The 19,816-nt window shown below is 47.9% G+C and overlaps 1 protein-coding gene across 7 annotated transcripts in view; it reads right to left on the bottom strand.

The window, feature by feature from the left end:
* Positions 1 to 19,816, bottom strand: part of VIT (vitrin) — a 1,755,407-nt gene that overhangs the window by 260,826 nt on the left and 1,474,765 nt on the right. For all 7 annotated transcript variants that reach the window (XM_069234891.1, XM_069234890.1, XM_069234889.1 and 4 more), the window contains one exon: positions 3,924 to 4,150. In XM_069234891.1, coding sequence (XP_069090992.1) covers positions 3,924 to 4,150 — 227 coding nt within the window. The remainder of the gene's footprint in view (positions 1 to 3,923; positions 4,151 to 19,816) is intronic.

Here is a 19,816-nt window from a genome sequence, read left to right as displayed (position 1 = left end):
GGTTTGGCTACCTAGGAAGGAGGATAGGCTAGTAACACAAGTAAGAGCCTATCAGAAGGAGTCTCTGATGTCACCTGCTGGCCCTGGCCACTCAGAGCAGTCCAGTGTGCCAGCACACCTCTGAATCCAAGATGGCAGAGGTCTGGGGCACGCTGGAGGAGCTCTGGGCACATCCCCTGGGAGGTGCAGGTTAGGGGAGTGGTCACTCCCCTTTCCTTTGTCCAGTTTTGCGCCAGAGCAGGGCTGGGGGATCCCTCAACCGGTGTAGACTGGCTTATGCAGAGATGGGCACCATCTGTGCCCATCAAAGCATTTCCAGAGGCTGGGGGAGGCTACTCCTCCTCAGCCCTGACACCTTTTTCCAAAGGGAGAGGGTGTAACAACCTCTCTCTGAGGAAGTCCTTTGTTCTGCCTTCCTGTGCCAGGCCTGGCTGGACCCCAGGAGGGCAGAAACCTGTCTGAGGGGTTGGCAGCAGCAGCAGCTGCAGTGAAACCCCGGGAAAGGTAGTTTGGCAGTACCCGGGTATGAGCTAGAGACTCGGGGGACCATGGAATTGTCTCCCCAATGCCAGAATGGCATTGGGGTGACAATTTCATGATCCTAGACATGTTACATGGCCATGGTCGGAGTTACCATTGTGACGCCATACATATGTCGTGACCTATGTATAGTGCACGCGTGTAATGGGGTCCCCGCACTCACAAAGTCTGGGGAATTTGCCATGAACGATTTGGGGGCACCTTCGCTATTGCCAGGGTGGCCACACACTAAGTAATTTTGCACCCAACCTTCACCAGGTGAAGGTTAGACATAAAGGTGACTTATAGGTTACTTAAGTGCAGTGGTAAATTGCTGTGAAATAACTTGGACGTTATTTCACTCAGGCTGCACTGGCAGGCCTGTGTAAGAATTGTCAGATCTACCTATGGGTGGCAAAAGAAATGCTGCACCCCATAGGTATCTCCTGGAACCCCAATACCCTGGGTACCTCAGTACCATATACTAGGGAATGATAAGGGTGTTCCAGTATGCCAATGTGAATTGGTGAAATTGGTCACTAGCCTGTTAGTGACAATTTGGAAAGTAGAGAGATCATAACCACTGAGGTTCTGGTTAGCAGAGCCTCAGTGAGACAGTTAGTCATCACACAGGGAACATATACAGGGCACACTTATGAGCACTGGGGCCCTGGCTGGCAGGGTCCCATTGACACATACACTAAAACAACATATATACAGTGAAATATGGGGGTAACAAGCCAGGCAAGATGGTACTTTCCTACAGCTACCTTATCAGGTAAGGACCTGTCAGGAGCGGTCTCTGACATCACCTGCTAGCACTGGCCACTCAGAGCCCCAATGAGTGTCCCCACACTTTGCAAGGCAAGATTGCTGAAGTCTGGGACACACTGGAGGAGCTCTGAGCACCACCCCTACGGTGGTGATGGACAAGTGAGTGGTCACTTCCCTTTCCTTTGTCCAGTTTCGTGCCAGAGCAGGGGAGAAGGGGTCCCTGAAACGGTGTAGACTGGATTATGCAAGGAGGGTACCATCTGTGCCCTTCAAAGCATTTTACAGAGGCTGGGGGAGGCTACCCCTCCCCAGCCCGTAACACCTATTTCCAATGGGAGAGGTTTTAACACCCTGCTCTCACAGGAAATGCTTTGTTCTGCCTTCCTGGGACTGGGCTGCCCAGACCTCATGAGGGCAGAACCCTGTCTGTGAGGTGGCAGCAGCTGTAGCTGCAGTGCAAGCCTCAGAAAGCTGGTTTGGCAGTCCTGGGGGTCCATAGTGGAGCCCCAGGATGCATGGAATTGGCTCCCCAATACTAGATTTGGAATCGGGGGACAGTTCCATGAGCTTACACATGTTACATGGCCATATTCGGAGTTACCATTGTGAAGCTACATTTAGGAATTGACTTATGTGTAGTGCACACATGTAATGGCGTCCCCACACTCACAAAGTTCTGGGAAATGGCCCTGAACTATGTGGGGGCACCTTCCTAGTGCAAGGGTGCCCTCACACTTAGTAACTTTGCACCTAACTTTCAGCAAGTGACCCTTAGACATATAGGTGACTCATAGATTACTTAAGTGCAGTGAAAATGGCTTTGAAATAACGTGTGTGCCATACTTCAGCCATCTTGCTTTGCAAGGTGTGGGGGCACTCTGGAGGTCTCTGAGTGGCCAGTGCCAGCAGGTGACGTCAGAAACCCCTCCTGATAGGTCCTTACCATTTTGACTCAAAACGCAACTTTTTTTTAACCAAGGCTTGTTAGTGACTTGCACCACAAAATCACATCTGCAACCATATTCACATCGTGGGACATATTTTGCAGCATGCATGAACCCGCTGGCCTCTTCCTAGGGTGCATTCCTGCAGTCTTCGTGCAACTAGGGACTCCTCTTTTTCGGGCTTGGTAGGGGTTCCTGTTGTTCCTGGAACTTGTTTCGACTTCTGGACTTGGTCCCCTTCTTTTGCAGGTCTTTAGGCCCAGGAATCCCGCACCTGTTGTTTGCAGACTTGGTTGGTTATTGCAATAATTCCAATCACGAGGTGGAGTGTTACTCCTGCTTTTCTGGACTCTGGGGTGGGGTAATTTACTTACCTTCACTGTATTCTTACTCTCCCAGTGATTCTGCACACACTACACTTGTCTAGGGGGGACTTTGTGATTCACATTCCACTTTCTTAGTATATGGTTTGTGTTGCCCCTAGACCTATTTTCTCCCATTGCATTCTATAGCATTTCCTTTTTTTGTTTGCATTGTTCTATGACTATTTACTTGTCTAATTTTGGTGTCTAGTTTATTTATTGTGTATAATACTTACCTCCAGAAGGAGTATTGTCTCTAAGATATTTTTGGTACTGTTTCACCCAAATAAATACCTTTATTTTTGGTAACACTGAGTATTGTCTTTACTTGTGTATAAGTACTGTGTGACTCTAAATCGTATTGCAGGACCTTTGCATTTCTCCTAGTTCAGCCTAAGCTGCTCTGCTATAGCTACCTCTATCAGCCTAAGCTGCTAGAACACCACTACATTTCACTAATAAGGGATAACTGGACCTGGTATAAGGTGTAAGTACCCAAGGTACCCACTACAAACCAGGCCAGCCTCCTACACTAAGCAAGCACAACTTCCTTAAAGAGAAGCATAAAGTTAGCACAAGGCCTTCCAAAAGAAGCCAAAAAAGACCCTGTCTTCAAATATCATCAAAAGGAGGATCATGAAAATAAAATAAAAATATTCTAATGAGTGAATAAAACATTTATGTAAGATGCTTTAAAATCATGCATATCATTGTGTGTAGACAGCCAAGTACTCCTAGATTGCAGTACAAAATATATCTGTGCCAGATCCTGAAGCTTGTAAAATAGAATTTTGATTCCTCTATTTCTTGTTTGAATTTCTTTTTTTTTTTTTTTTTCAAAATTGTTTTTAATGTTTTTCATTTGTAAACAGCTTAGCTTAGTTCATGCATTTACCTTTGGACAACATACTGTACATGCATGTACTTTAAAATGCCAATACATTCTTAATTTTATAACTGTTGTTGAATTGACTCGAGACTCACCAAATCACCTTCTGCAGGCCAAAGCTTTGTGCTCAGTGTTCTAGTAACTCAGTAAGCCCAGTGAAATGCATAAATCATGGTTTACTTTAATGAGCCATAACGAGTGACTAGTTGCCTCACAAATAGAGGAGACTGGAGGCTGTGTAGCCATATACCCTACCTCTTTATTGAAAAAGGGCTAAAATTCTTGCCACGCAACATGTAGCAAAATTGACATGGAAAATATATCAACCAAATTGAACAAATGAACTGTTCAATAATGTAAACACATATTTAAATGCAATTTTTGCTGCTGAATTACGAACTTGGAGTAGATCTTATAAGAACTGCTGTACAGTACCTTATCAACAAAGTTTGGCTCAACAACATGAGGCTTCTCATGTTCATCTGCCCCTTCTATAGTGACAAAGAAAATGTTAATTCCAGATTCTCTTGCAAGACGGGAGGCCACTTCCACTTTATCTGTAGGCCATCCATCTACCAGCACCAGGGCCACATTCGGGGCACCTCCACGATTTCCATTAGCATCCGAAAAGAAGTTTTTGTTAACATATGACAGTGCTTGACCTACAAGAAACACCAATAAAGAATGACATTGATTACATGGAAACCAGATTTTTAGGTACTAACATAACACCTTTAAATATGTGATCACTGTCAGTATTAAGATTTGAAAGGCATTCAATTGATCCGAAAGTCATATCAATTGTGGGAGTTCCCAAAGAGTGCTAGATTTCAAGGTCACTGACATAGTGTGCCTTTTTGGTGATATTCCAAAAGGAAAAGTTACTTACCTTAAGTAACAATAATTCAGGAGTATGTTAAACCTTCCAGCATATTTCTCACCTTATAAATATTCCTTCAGTACTTTAATCTGGTCAGAAAACGTTTCCTCCAGTATTTGACTCGCCATTGCCATTACGGTGGCCCCAGCTCCACTCTGGATGTGATATCACCGGTGCCATTCAAAGTGCTAGAGTCAGATCTTGATATATTTTCCATTCTCCATCGAGGTGTATGGCATGGAACAGACAGAGTGATGACAGCAACAAATACAGCCCATAACATTTTGCATACCTTGAAATCGTATTAATTCCAGCACTAGCTCAGCTGGAAGGATGGAAGGCAGGGAGAAACCTGTGGGAAGGTTACATGTCTACCAAAAGGAAAATGTAGAAATTTCCAGTTTTTTCTTTAAAAAAAATAAAATGCATATATTATACACTGTAGGAGGCTGGCCTGGCTTATAGTGGGTACCTGATGGTACCTACACCTTGTGCCAGGTCCATTTATCCCTTATTAGTAGATTAGTAGTGTTCTAGCAGCTTAGGCTGATAGAGGTAGCTATAGCACAGCAGCTTAGGCTGAACTAGGAGACATACAAAGGTCCTACTATACCACTCATATCATATAGGACTATATCATAAGAATCGCAATACTCAGAGTTACTAAAAATAAAGGTACTTTGAGTGATAATGTGCCAAAAATATCTCAGAGGATATACTCCTTAGGAGGTAAGTAAAATACACAAAATATACACACAAACCAAAATCTGGTAAGTAAACAGTTAGCAGGGGGAAGATTCCGTCGACACACCGGAGATTTCTTCTTGGCTTACAGTGCAAGGTGAAGGCAGACAGCCCTCAGAGCATGCACTACCAGGAAACAGTCGAGAAAGCCGGCAGGATTAGGCGCTACAATGTTGCCGGTAGTCGCCATGCTACTTTGTTGTGGTTTTAGAGGCCTCCTGGAGCAGTCAGTGGTCGATCCTTGGAAGAAGTCGAAAAGGGAGATGGAGAGGAACTCTGGTGAGCTCTTGCACTCATTAGCTGACGAGACACTGTAGGAAAGTACCATCTTGCCTGGCATGTTACTCCCATATTTTACTGTATATATGTTGTAATATGTGTCACTGGGACCCTGCCAGGCAGGGCCCCAGTGCTCATCAGTATGTGCCCTGTAGGTGTTCCCTGTGTGATGACTAACTGTCTAACTGAGGGTCTGCTAACCAGAACCTCAGTGGTTATGCTCTCTCTGCTTTCCAAATTTGTAATTAACAGGCTAGTGACCAATTTCGCCGATTTACATTGGCATACTGGTACACCTATATAATTCCCTAGTATATGGTACTGAGGTACCCAGGGTATTGGGGTTCCAGGAAATCCCTATGGGCTGCAGCATTTCTTTTGCCACCCATAGGGAGCTCTGACAATTCTTACACAGGCCTGCCACTGCAGCCTGAGTGAAATAACGTCCACGTTATTTCACAGCCATTTTACACTGCACTTAAGTAACTTATAAGTCACCTATATGTCTAACCTTTACCTGGTAAAGGTTGGGTGCAAAGTTACTTAGTGTGAGGGCACCCTGGCACTAGCCAAGGTGCCCCCACTTTGTTCAGAGCCAATTCCCTGAACTTTGTGAGTGCGGGGACACCATTACACGCGTGCACTACATATAGGTCACTACCTATGTGTAGCTTCACCATGGTAACTCCGAATATGGCCATGTAACATGTCTATGATCATGGAATTGCCCCCTCTATGCCATCCTGGCATTGTTGGTACAATTCCATGATCCCAGTGGTCTGTAGCACAGACCCTGGTACTGCCAGACTGCCCTTCCTGGGGTTTCACTGCAGCTGCTGCTGCTGCCAACCCCTCAGACAGGCAGCTGCCCTCCTGGGGTCCAGCCAGGCCTGGCCCAGGATGGCAGAACAAAGAACTTCCTCTGAGAGAGGGTGTGACACCCTCTCCCTTTGGAAAATGGTGTGAAGGCAGGGGAGGAGTAGCCTCCCCCAGCCTCTGGAAATGCTTTGTTGGGCACAGATGTGCCCAATTCTGCATAAGCCAGTCTACACCGGTTCAGGGACCCCTTAGCCCCTGCTCTGGCGCGAAACTGGACAAAGGAAAGGGGAGTGACCACTCCCCTGACCTGCACCTCCCCTGGGAGGTGTCCAGAGCTCCTCCAGTGTGCTCCAGACCTCTGCCATCTTGGAAACAGAGGTGCTGCTGGCACACTGGACTGCTCTGAGTGGCCAGTGCCACCAGGTGACGTCAGAGACTCCTGCTGATAGGCTCCTTCAGGTGTTAGTAGCCTTTCCTCTCTCCTAGGTAGCCAAACCCTCTTTTCTGGCTATTTAGGGTCTCTGTCTCTGGGGAAACTTTAGATAACGAATGCATGAGCTCAGCCGAGTTCCTCTGCATACTAAAAATAAAGGTACTTTATTTTTATGACAATATGCCAAAAGTATATCAGTGAGTACCCTCAGTATGAGGATGCCAAATATACACAAGATATATGTACACAAATACCAAAAATATGCAGTAATAGCAAAAGGAAGTAATGCAAGCAATGCAAAGTTACAGTAGATTGCAATAGGAGCACATAGGTATAGGCGCAACAAAAACCATATACTCCAAAAGTGGAATGCGAACCACGAATGGACCCCAAACCTATGTGAGCTTGTAGAGGGTCGCTGGGACTGTAGGAAAACAGTGAGGGTTAGAAAAATAGCCCACCCCAAGACCCTGAAAAGTAGGTGTAAAATGCACCTATATTCCCCAGAGAGCACAGAAGTTGTGATAGGGGAATTCTGCAAGGAAGACCAACACCAGCAAAGCAACCAAAGTGGATTTCCGGACGAGAGTACCTGTGAAACAAGGGGACCAAGTCCAAGAGTAGCGACAATGTCGAGAGTGGGCAGATGCCCAGGAAATGCCAGCTGAGGGTGCAAAGAAGCTGCCACCGGATGGTAGAAGCTCTGGGTTATGCAAGAACAAAGAGGGCTAGAAACTTCCCCTTTGGAGGATGGATGTCCCACGTCGTGTAGAAGCTTGCAGAGGTATTCAAACACAGAAAGACTGCAAACAAGCCTTGCTAGCTGCAAGGGTCGCAGTTAGGGTTTTTGGACGCTGCTGTGGCCCAGGAGGGACCAGGATGTTGCCACTTGGATGAAAAGACAGAGGGGGCACCCAGCAAGTCAGGGAGCCCTCACAGAAGCAGGCAGCACCCGCAGAAGTACCAGAACAGGCACTTAGAAGAGGAGTGAACAGGAGTCCACCCGAAGTCAGAAAAGGGAGTCCCACGATGCCGGAGGACAACTCAGAAGGTTGTGAACTGCAGGTTAGAGTGTCGGGGACACAGGCTTGGCTGTGCATGAAGGAAATCCTGGAAGAGTGCACAGGAGCCGGAGCAGCTGCAAATCACGTGGTACCCAGAAATGCAGTCTAGCGTGAGGAGGCAAGGACTTACCTCCACCAAACTTGGACTGAAGAGTCACTGGACTGTGGGAGTCACTTGGACAGAGTTGCTGAGTTCCATGGACCACGCTCGTCGTGCTGAGAGGGGACCCGGAGGACTGGTAATACAGTCTTTTGGTGCCTGCAGTTTCAGGGGGAAGATTCCGTCCAACCCACAGGAGGTATTCTTCAGAGCTCCTGGTGCAGAGAGGAGGCAGGCTACCCCCAGAGCATGCACCACCTGGAAACAATCGAGAAAGCCGGCACGATGAAGCGATACAAGGTTGCTAGTAGTCATCTTGCTACTTTTTTGCGGTTTTGCAGACGTCCTGAGCAGTCAGCAGTCGATCCTTTGGTAGAAGGTGAAGAGGGAGATGCAGAGGAACTCTGATGAGCTCTTGCGTTCGTTATCTGGTGAGATCCCCAAAGCAGAGACCCTAAATAGCCAGAAAAGGAGGTTTGGCTACCTAGGAAGGAGGATTGGCTACCAAGAGAGGTAAGAGCCTATCAGAAGGAGTCTCTGACATCACCTGCTGGCACTGGCCACTCAGAGCAGTCCAGTGTGCCACAAACACCTCTGTTTCCAAGATGGCAGAGGTCTGGGACACACTGGAGGAGCTCTGGGCACCTCCCCTGGAAGGTGCAGGTCAGGGGAGTGGTCACTCCCCTTTCCTTTGTCCAGTTTCGCACCAGAGCAGGGCTGGTGGATCCCTGAACCGGTGTAGACTGCCTTATGCAGAGATGGGCACCATCTGTGCCCATCAAAGCATTTCCAGAGGCTGGTGGAGGCTACTCCTCCCCATCCTTCACACCTATTTCCAAAGGGAGAGGGTGTTACACCCTCTCTCAGAGGAAGTCCTTTTTCTGCCTTCCTGGGCCAGGACTGCGTGGACCCCAGGAGGGCAGAAACCTGTCTGAGGGGTTGGCAGCAGCTGCAGTGGAGATCCCTGAAAGGCAGTTTGGCAGTACCCGGGTTCTGTGCTAGAGACCCAGGGGATCATGGAATTGTCCCCCCAATCCCAGAATGGCATTGGGGTGACAATTCCATGATCTTACACATGTTACATGGCCATGTTCGGAGTTATCATTGTGACGCTGTACATAGGTAGGGACCTATGTACAGTGCACGCGTGTAATGGTGTCCCCGCACTCACAAAGTCCGGGGAATTTGCCCTGAACGATGTCAGTTGGCTAGTGTCAGGGTGCCCACACACTAAGTAACTGTGCATCCAACCTTCACTAGGTGAAGGTTAGATGTATAGGTGACTTATTGTGAGAAGGTAGCCTCTTTCTAGCCTTGTTACCCCCACTTTTGGCCTGTTTGTGAGTGTATGTCAGGGTGTTTGTCACTGTTTTCACTGTCTCACTGGGATCCTGAATAGCCAGGCCTCAGTGCTCATAGTGAAAACACCATGTTTTCAGTATGGTTGTTATGTGTCACTGGGATCCTGCTAGTCAGGACCCCAGTGCTCATAGGTTTGTGGCCTATATGTATGTGTCACTGGGACCCTGTCACACAGGGCCCCAGTGCTCATAGGTGTGCATGTATATGTTCCCTGTGTGGTGCCTAACTGTCTCACTGAGGCTCTGCTAACCAGAACCTCAGTGGTTATGCTCTCTCATTACTTTTAAATTGTCACTAACAGGCTAGTGACCATTTTTACCAATTTACATTGGCTTACTGGAACACCCTTATAATTCCCTAGTATATGGTACTGAGGTACCCAGGGTATTGGGGTTCCAGGAAATCCCTATGGGCTGCAGCATTTCTTTTGCCACCCATAGGGAGCTCTGACAATTCTTACACAGGCCTGCCACTGCAGCCTGAGTGAAATAACGTCCACGTTATTTCACAGCCATTTTACACTGCACTTAAGTAACTTATAAGTCACCTATATGTCTAACCTTTACCTGGTAAAGGTTGGGTGCAAAGTTACTTAGTGTGAGGGCACCCTGGCACTAGCCAAGGTGCCCCCACTTTGTTCAGAGCCAATTCCCTGAACTTTGTGAGTGCGGGGACACCATTACACGCGTGCACTACATATAGGTCACTACCTATGTGTAGCTTCACCATGGTAACTCCGAATATGGCCATGTAACATGTCTATGATCATGGAATTGCCCCCTCTATGCCATCCTGGCATTGTTGGTACAATTCCATGATCCCAGTGGTCTGTAGCACAGACCCTGGTACTGCCAGACTGCCCTTCCTGGGGTTTCACTGCAGCTGCTGCTGCTGCCAACCCCTCAGACAGGCAGCTGCCCTCCTGGGGTCCAGCCAGGCCTGGCCCAGGATGGCAGAACAAAGAACTTCCTCTGAGAGAGGGTGTGACACCCTCTCCCTTTGGAAAATGGTGTGAAGGCAGGGGAGGAGTAGCCTCCCCCAGCCTCTGGAAATGCTTTGTTGGGCACAGATGTGCCCAATTCTGCATAAGCCAGTCTACACCGGTTCAGGGACCCCTTAGCCCCTGCTCTGGCGCGAAACTGGACAAAGGAAAGGGGAGTGACCACTCCCCTGACCTGCACCTCCCCTGGGAGGTGTCCAGAGCTCCTCCAGTGTGCTCCAGACCTCTGCCATCTTGGAAACAGAGGTGCTGCTGGCACACTGGACTGCTCTGAGTGGCCAGTGCCACCAGGTGACGTCAGAGACTCCTGCTGATAGGCTCCTTCAGGTGTTAGTAGCCTTTCCTCTCTCCTAGGTAGCCAAACCCTCTTTTCTGGCTATTTAGGGTCTCTGTCTCTGGGGAAACTTTAGATAACGAATGCATGAGCTCAGCCGAGTTCCTCTGCATCTCCCTCTTCACCTTCTGATAAGGAATCGACCGCTGACCGCGCTGGAAGCCTGCAAACCTGCAACATAGTAGCAAAAACGACTACTGCAACTCTGTAACGCTGATCCTGCCGCCTTCTCGACTGTTTTCCTGCTTGTGCATGCTGTGGGGGTAGTCTGCCTCCTCTCTGCACCAGAAGCTCCGAAGAAATCTCCCGTGGGTCGACGGAATCTTCCCCCTGCAACCGCAGGCACCAAAAAGCTGCATTACCGGTCCCTTGGGTCTCCTCTCAGCACGACGAGCGAGGTCCCTCGAATCCAGCAACACCGTCCAAGTGACCCCCACAGTCCAGTGACTCTTCAGCCCAAGTTTGGTGGAGGTAAGTCCTTGCGTCACCTCGCTGGGCTGCATTGCTGGGAACCGCGACTTTGCAAGCTTCTCCGGCCCCTGTGCACTTCCGGCGGAAATCCTGTGTGCACAGCCAAGCCTGGGTCCACGGCACTCTAACCTGCATTGCACGACTTTCTAAGTTGGTCTCCGGCGACGTGGGACTCCTTTGTGCAACTTCGGCGAGCACCGTTTCACGCATCCTCGTAGTGCCTGTTTCTGGCACTTCTCCGGGTGCTACCTGCTTCAATGAGGGCTCTTTGTCTTGCTCGACGTCCCCTCTCTCTGCAGGTCCAATTTGCGACCTCCTGGTCCCTCCTGGGCCCCAGCAGCGTCCAAAAACGCCAAACGCACGATTTGCGTGTAGCAAGGCTTGTTGGCGTCCATCCGGCGGGAAAACACTTCTGCACGACTCTCCAAGGCGTGGGGGATCCATCCTCCAAAGGGGAAGTCTCTAGCCCTTGTCGTTCCTGCAGTATTCACAGTTCTTCAGCCAAGTAAGAGCTTCTTTGCACCAACCGCTGGCATTTCTTGGGCATCTGCCCATCTCCAAGCTGCTTGTGACTTTTGGACTTGGTCCCCTTGTTCCACAGGTACCTTCAGACAGGAATCCATCGTTGTTGCATTGCTGATTTGTGTTTTCCTTGCATTCTCCCTCTAACACGACTATTTTGTCCTTAGGGGAACTTTGGTGCACTTTGCACTCACTTTTCAGGGTCTTGGGGAGGGTTATTTTTCTAACTCTCACTATTTTCTAATAGTCCCAGCGACCCTCTACAAGGTCACATAGGTTTGGGGTCCATTCGTGGTTCGCATTCCACTTCTGGAGTATATGGTTTGTGTTGCCCCTATCCCTATGTTTCCCCATTGCATCCTATTGTAACTATACATTGTTTGCACTGTTTTCTAAGACTATACTGCATATTTTTGCTATTGTGTATATATATCTTGTGTATATTTCCTATCCTCTCACTGAGGGTACACTCTAAGATACTTTGGCATATTGTCATAAAAATAAAGTACCTTTATTTTTAGTATAACTGTGTATTGTGTTTTCTTATGATATTGTGCATATGACACTAAGTGGTACTGTAGTAGCTTCACACGTCTCCTAGTTCAGCCTGAGCTGCTTTGCTAAGCTACCATTATCTATCAGCCTAAGCTGCTAGACACCCTATACACTAATAAGGGATAACTGGGCCTGGTGCAAGGTGCAAATACCCCTTGGTACTCACTACAAGCCAGTCCAGCCTCTTACATTGGTTGTGCAGCGGTGGGATAAGTGCTTGAGACTACTTACCACTCTTGTCATTGTACTTTTCATAAGAGAAAAATATACAAAACAAGGTCAGTGTATATACACATAGCCAAAAAGTTTTGCATTTCCTCTTTTCACTCTTTTCTAAGTGCCGAAAAGTACTTCTAAACTTTCAAAAAGTTCTTAAAAGTTTAAAAAGTTTTTTCTGTCTTTCCAAAAAGTTCTGAAAACTTTTTTCTCTTTGTCTATCACTTTAACTCTCTCTAAAAATGTCTGGCACAGGCCAAAAAGTTGAACTGTCCAAACTTGCATATGATCACCTTAGCTGGAAAGGAGCAAGGAGTCTCTGCATAGAGAGAGGTTTGAGTGTAGGGAAGAATCCTTCCTTAGAACTGTTAATTAATATGCTTAGAGTACAGGATAAGGCCATAAGTGCCCAATCTGTACAAAAAGTAGCTAATGGTTCTCAATCTGATCCAGGGACTCCCCCAGGAAAAGGTTCAGGAAAGAAACTTCTCAGCCTGCCCATTACTAGACAGTCTAGCATAGTTGGTACAGAGGTTGAATCACACCATACTGATGGTGTGCTCTCACATTATACTGGTAGCCAAGCTGTTAGGGTGCCCTCTGTAAGGGACAGGTCTCCTTCTGTTCATTCCCATCATACCTCTGTATCTAGAAATGTCCCTCCCACCCACCCTGATGACAGATTGTTAGAAAGGGAGCTCAATAGATTGAGAGTGGAACAAACCAGACTGAAGCTCAAGAAGCAACAGCTGGATTTGGATAGACAGTCTTTAGAAATAGAGAAGGAAAGACAGAAGTTGGGTTTAGATACCCATGGTGGCAGCAACAGTATTCCCCATAGTCATCCTGCAAAAGAGCATGATTCCAGGAATCTGCACAAGATAGTTCCCCCTTATAAGGAGGGGGATGACATTAACAAGTGGTTTGCTGCACTTGAGAGGGCCTGTGCTGTACAGGATGTCCCTCAAAGGCAGTGGGCTGCTATCCTATGGCTATCATTTAGTGGAAAAGGTAGGGATAGGCTCCTTACTGTGAAAGAAAATGATGCCAATAATTTTACAGTTCTTAAGAATGCACTCCTGGATGGTTATGGCTTAACCACTGAACAGTACAGGATAAAGTTCAGAGAGACCAAAAAGGAGTCTTCACAAGACTGGGTTGATTTCATTGACCATTCAGTGAAGGCCTTGGAGGGGTGGTTACATGGCAGTAAAGTTACTGATTATGAAAGCCTGTATAACACAATCCTGAGAGAGCATATACTTAATAATTGTGTGTCTGATTTGTTGCACCAGTACCTGGTAGACTCTGATCTGACCTCTCCCCAAGAATTGGGAAAGAAGGCAGACAAATGGGTCAGAACAAGGGTGAACAGAAAAGTTCATACAGGGGGTGACAAAGATGGCAATAAGAAGAAAGATGGTGAAAAATCTCAAGATAAGCATGGGGATAAGGGTAAAACCAAAGATCCCACTTCAAATCTTAAACACTCTTCAGAGGGTGGGGATAAAACAAATTCTTCCTCTTCTTCCCAACCTGCACACATTAAAAAGCCTTGGTGCTTTGTGTGTAAAAATAGAGGCCATAGGCCAGGGGATAAGTCCTGTCCAGGTAAACCCCCTGAGCCTACCACCACTAATACATCAAGCTCTAGTGGCCCTAGCAGTAGTGGTACTAGTGGTGGGACTGCTGGCAACAGTCAAGCAAAGGGTGTAGTTGGGTTCACTTATGGGTCCATAGTGGAAACTGATGTAATCAGTCCCAAGACAAGTTCTGTCACACCTAGTGGCATGGGCCTTGCCACACTGGCTGCTTGTCCCCTTACAATGGATAAGTACAGGCAGACAGTTTCAATAAATGGTGTTGAGGCCTTGGCCTACAGGGACACAGGTGCCAGTTTCACTTTGGTGACTGAAAACCTAGTGCCTCCTGAACAACACATCATTGGACAACAGTATAAGATTATTGATGTCCATAACTCCACCAAGTTTCTTCCCTTAGCTATAATTCAGTTTAGTTGGGGTGGAGTTACTGGCCCTAAGCAGGTGGTGGTATCACCTAGCTTGCCTGTAGACTGTCTCTTAGGTAATGACCTAGAGGCCTCAGGTTGGGCTGATGTAGAGTTTTATGCCCATGCAGCCATGCTGGGCATCCCTGAGGAATTGTTCCCTCTCATTTCAAGTGAAATGAAAAAGCAAAGGAGAGAAGGCCTGAAAACTCAGGATCCCTCTCCATCAACAGGTAAAAAGGGTATCACAGTATCCCCTAACCACCCTACCATTCAGGATACTATTCCTGTGGTGGGAGAAACCTCTCCTGGGGTGGCACCTGTTCCAAGGGAATCATCAGCTGGCAAAGCTGGACTCCCTGAGGTGGAAGTACCTCTCTGTGGGATAACTAACATTGGTGAGAAAAAGAGCACCATTTTAGTTAACATGGAGCATCCCTCCAACCCTCCCAGAGAAACTTTAGTGCAGAAACTCTGCACTGCCTCACAACACTTAGGACAGCATCCCTGCCCTAGTGTGGAGCTGATAGGACAGCATCCCTGCCCTGCTCCAACCCAAGAGAAACAGCATCCCTGTTCTCTCTTCCAGCCATATGGACAAAGTTTTTGCCCAGCTATGGCTTTTCTGAGACAGCATCCCTGTCTGGCATTTCCATCACTACAAATAGGTTCAGTGGACAATTCCCACTGCTCTAAACTAAAACTTACTGATAGAAACTCTGAAAATACATCTTCACATTGTTGCTTAGCTAAAAAACTTCCAACAGGGTGGTTTACATCCCCACAGGGAAGTAACCATATAGTGGATGATAAAGGGAGTAACCAGTCTATTGCAGAGCTACTCTCTACTTATCACCACTTAGACAATAAAGTCTCAACTGGCCAAGGTTAGCCTTATTGTCCTTCGTTTGGGGGGGGGTTGTGTGAGAAGGTAGCCTCTTTCTAGCCTTGTTACCCCCACTTTTGGCCTGTTTGTGAGTGTATGTCAGGGTGTTTGTCACTGTTTTCACTGTCTCACTGGGATCCTGAATAGCCAGGCCTCAGTGCTCATAGTGAAAACACCATGTTTTCAGTATGGTTGTTATGTGTCACTGGGATCCTGCTAGTCAGGACCCCAGTGCTCATAGGTTTGTGGCCTATATGTATGTGTCACTGGGACCCTGTCACACAGGGCCCCAGTGCTCATAGGTGTGCATGTATATGTTCCCTGTGTGGTGCCTAACTGTCTCACTGAGGCTCTGCTAACCAGAACCTCAGTGGTTATGCTCTCTCATTACTTTTAAATTGTCACTAACAGGCTAGTGACCATTTTTACCAATTTACATTGGCTTACTGGAACACCCTTATAATTCCCTAGTATATGGTACTGAGGTACCCAGGGTATTGGGGTTCCAGGAAATCCCTATGGGCTGCAGCATTTCTTTTGCCACCCATAGGGAGCTCTGACAATTCTTACACAGGCCTGCCACTGCAGCCTGAGTGAAATAACGTCCACGTTATTTCACAGCCATTTTACACTGCACTTAAGTAACTTATAAGTCACCTATATGTCTAACCTTTACCTGGTAAAGGTTGGGTGCAAAGTTACTTAGTGTGAGGGCACCCTGGCACTAGCCAAGGTGCCCCCACTTTGTTCAGAGCCAATTCCCTGAACTTTGTGAGTGCGGGGACACCATTACACGCGTGCACTACATATAGGTCACTACCTATGTGTAGCTTCACCATGGTAACTCCGAATATGGCCATGTAACATGTCTATGATCATGGAATTGCCCCCTCTATGCCATCCTGGCATTGTTGGTACAATTCCATGATCCCAGTGGTCTGTAGCACAGACCCTGGTACTGCCAGACTGCCCTTCCTGGGGTTTCACTGCAGCTGCTGCTGCTGCCAACCCCTCAGACAGGCAGCTGCCCTCCTGGGGTCCAGCCAGGCCTGGCCCAGGATGGCAGAACAAAGAACTTCCTCTGAGAGAGGGTGTGACACCCTCTCACTTTGGAAAATGGTGTGAAGGCAGGGGAAGAGTAGCCTCCCCCAGCCTCTGGAAATGCTTTGTTGGGCACAGATGTGCACAATTCTGCATAAGCCAGTCTACACCGGTTCAGGGACCCCTTAGCCCCTGCTCTGGCGCGAAACTGGACAAAGGAAAGGGGAGTGACCACTCCCCTGACCTGCACCTCCCCTGGGAGGTGTCCAGAGCTCCTCCAGTGTGCTCCAGACCTCTGCCATCTTGGAAACAGAGGTGCTGCTGGCACACTGGACTGCTCTGAGTGGCCAGTGCCACCAGGTGACGTCAGAGACTCCTGCTGATAGGCTCCTTCAGGTGTTAGTAGCCTTTCCTCTCTCCTAGGTAGCCAAACCCTCTTTTCTGGCTATTTAGGGTCTCTGTCTCTGGGGAAACTTTAGATAACGAATGCATGAGCTCAGCCGAGTTCCTCTGCATCTCCCTCTTCACCTTCTGATAAGGAATCGACCGCTGACCGCGCTGGAAGCCTGCAAACCTGCAACATAGTAGCAAAGACGACTACTGCAACTCTGTAACGCTGATCCTGCCGCCTTCTCGACTGTTTTCCTGCTTGTGCATGCTGTGGGGGTAGTCTGCCTCCTCTCTGCACCAGAAGCTCCGAAGAAATCTCCCGTGGGTCGACGGAATCTTCCCCCTGCAACCGCAGGCACCAAAAAGCTGCATTACCGGTCCCTTGGGTCTCCTCTCAGCACGACGAGCGAGGTCCCTCGAATCCAGCAACACCGTCCAAGTGACCCCCACAGTCCAGTGACTCTTCAGCCCAAGTTTGGTGGAGGTAAGTCCTTGCCTCACCTCGCTGGGCTGCATTGCTGGGAACCGCGACTTTGCAAGCTTCTCCGGCCCCTGTGCACTTCCGGCGGAAATCCTGTGTGCACAGCCAAGCCTGGGTCCACGGCACTCTAACCTGCATTGCACGACTTTCTAAGTTGGTCTCCGGCGACGTGGGACTCCTTTGTGCAACTTCGGCGAGCACCGTTTCACGCATCCTCGTAGTGCCTGTTTCTGGCACTTCTCCGGGTGCTACCTGCTTCAGTGAGGGCTCTTTGTCTTGCTCGACGTCCCCTCTCTCTGCAGGTCCAATTTGCGACCTCCTGGTCCCTCCTGGGCCCCAGCAGCGTCCAAAAACGCCAAACGCACGATTTGCGTGTAGCAAGGCTTGTTGGCGTCCATCCGGCGGGAAAACACTTCTGCACGACTCTCCAAGGCGTGGGGGATCCATCCTCCAAAGGGGAAGTCTCTAGCCCTTGTCGTTCCTGCAGTATTCACAGTTCTTCAGCCTAGTAAGAGCTTCTTTGCACCAACCGCTGGCATTTCTTGGGCATCTGCCCATCTCCGAGCTGCTTGTGACTTTTGGACTTGGTCCCCTTGTTCCACAGGTACCTTCAGACAGGAATCCATCGTTGTTGCATTGCTGATTTGTGTTTTCCTTGCATTCTCCCTCTAACACGACTATTTTGTCCTTAGGGGAACTTTGGTGCACTTTGCACTCACTTTTCAGGGTCTTGGGGAGGGTTATTTTTCTAACTCTCACTATTTTCTAATAGTCCCAGCGACCCTCTACAAGGTCACATAGGTTTGGGGTCCATTCGTGGTTCGCATTCCACTTCTGGAGTATATGGTTTGTGTTGCCCCTATCCCTATGTTTCCCCATTGCATCCTATTGTAACTATACATTGTTTGCACTGTTTTCTAAGACTATACTGCATATTTTTGCTATTGTGTATATATATCTTGTGTATATTTCCTATCCTCTCACTGAGGGTACACTCTAAGATACTTTGGCATATTGTCATAAAAATAAAGTACCTTTATTTTTAGTATAACTGTGTATTGTGTTTTCTTATGATATTGTGCATATGACACTAAGTGGTACTGTAGTAGCTTCACACGTCTCCTAGTTCAGCCTGAGCTGCTTTGCTAAGCTACCATTATCTATCAGCCTAAGCTGCTAGACACCCTATACACTAATAAGGGATAACTGGGCCTGGTGCAAGGTGCAAATACCCCTTGGTACTCACTACAAGCCAGTCCAGCCTCCTACACTTATAAGCTACTTATGTTCAGTGGTAAATGGCTGTGAAATAACGTGGACGTTATTTCACTCAGGCTGCAGTGGCAGGCCTGTGTAAGAATTGTCAGAGCTCCCTATGGGTGGCAAAAGAAATGCTGCAGCCCATAGGGATCTCCTGGAACCCAAATACCCTGGGTACATCAGTACCATATACTAGGGAATTATATGGGTGTACCAGTATGCCAATGTGAATTGGTAAATTTAGTCACTAGCCTGTTAGTGACAAATTTGGAAAGCAGAGAGAGGATAACCACTGAGGTTCTGCTTAGCAGAGCCTCAGTGAGACAGTTAGGCATCACACAGGGAACACATACAGGGCACATACTTATGAGCACTGTGGCCCTGCCTGGCAGGGTCCCAGTGATACATAGACTGAAACAACATATATACAGTGAATGGGGGTAACATGCCAGGCAAGCTGGCACTTTCCTACACAACCCCCCCCCCCAAACGAAGGATAATAAGACTAGCCATGACCTGATGAGTATTCATTGTCTAAGTGGAAATATCTGGAGAGTCTATCTGCGTTGGAGTGGTGTGAGAAAGTAGCCTCTTTCTAGCCTTGTTACCCCCACTTTAGGCCTGTTTGTGAGTGTATGTCAGGGTGTTTTCACTGTCTCACTGGGATCCTGACAGCCAGGGCCCAGTGCTCATAGTGAAAACCCTATGTTTTCAGTATGTTTGTTATGTGTCACTGGGACCCTGCTAGTCAGGACCCCAGTGCTCATAAGTTTGTGGCCTATATGTATGTGTTCCCTGTGTGGTGCCTAACTGTCTCACTGAGGCTCTGCTAACCAGAACCTCAGTGGTTATGCTCTCTCATTTATTTCAAATTGTCACTAACAGGCTAGTGACCAATTTTACCAATTTACATTGGCTTACTGGAACACCCTTATAATTCCCTAGTATATGGTACTGAGGTACCCAGGGTATTGGGGTACCAGGAGATCCCTATGGGCTGCAGCATTTCTTTTGCCACCCATAGGGAGCTCTGACAATTCTTACACAGGCCTGCCACTGCAGCCTGAGTGAAATAACGTCCACGTTATTTCACAGCCATTTTACACTGCACTTAAGTAACTTATAAGTCACCTATATGTCTAACCTTTACCTGGTAAAGGTTAGGTGCAAAGTTACTTAGTGTGAGGGCACCCTGGCACTAGCCAAGGTGCCCCCACATTGTTCAGAGCCAATTCCCTGAACTTTGTGAGTGCGGGGACACCATTACACGCGTGCACTACATATAGGTCACTACCTATATGTAGCTTCACAATGGTAACTCCGAATATGGCCATGTAACATGTCTAAGATCATGGAATTGCCCCCTCTATGCCATCCTGGCATTGTTGGCACAATTCCATGATCCCAGTGGTCTGTAGCACAGACCCTGGTACTGCCAAACTGCCCTTCCTGGGGTTTCACTGCAGCTGCTGCTGCTGCCAAC

This window comes from Pleurodeles waltl, chromosome 5, assembly GCF_031143425.1.
Source record: "Pleurodeles waltl isolate 20211129_DDA chromosome 5, aPleWal1.hap1.20221129, whole genome shotgun sequence".
Taxonomy (NCBI): Eukaryota; Metazoa; Chordata; class Amphibia; order Caudata; family Salamandridae; genus Pleurodeles; species Pleurodeles waltl.
This window is presented reverse-complemented; position numbering and strand designations above follow the sequence as displayed.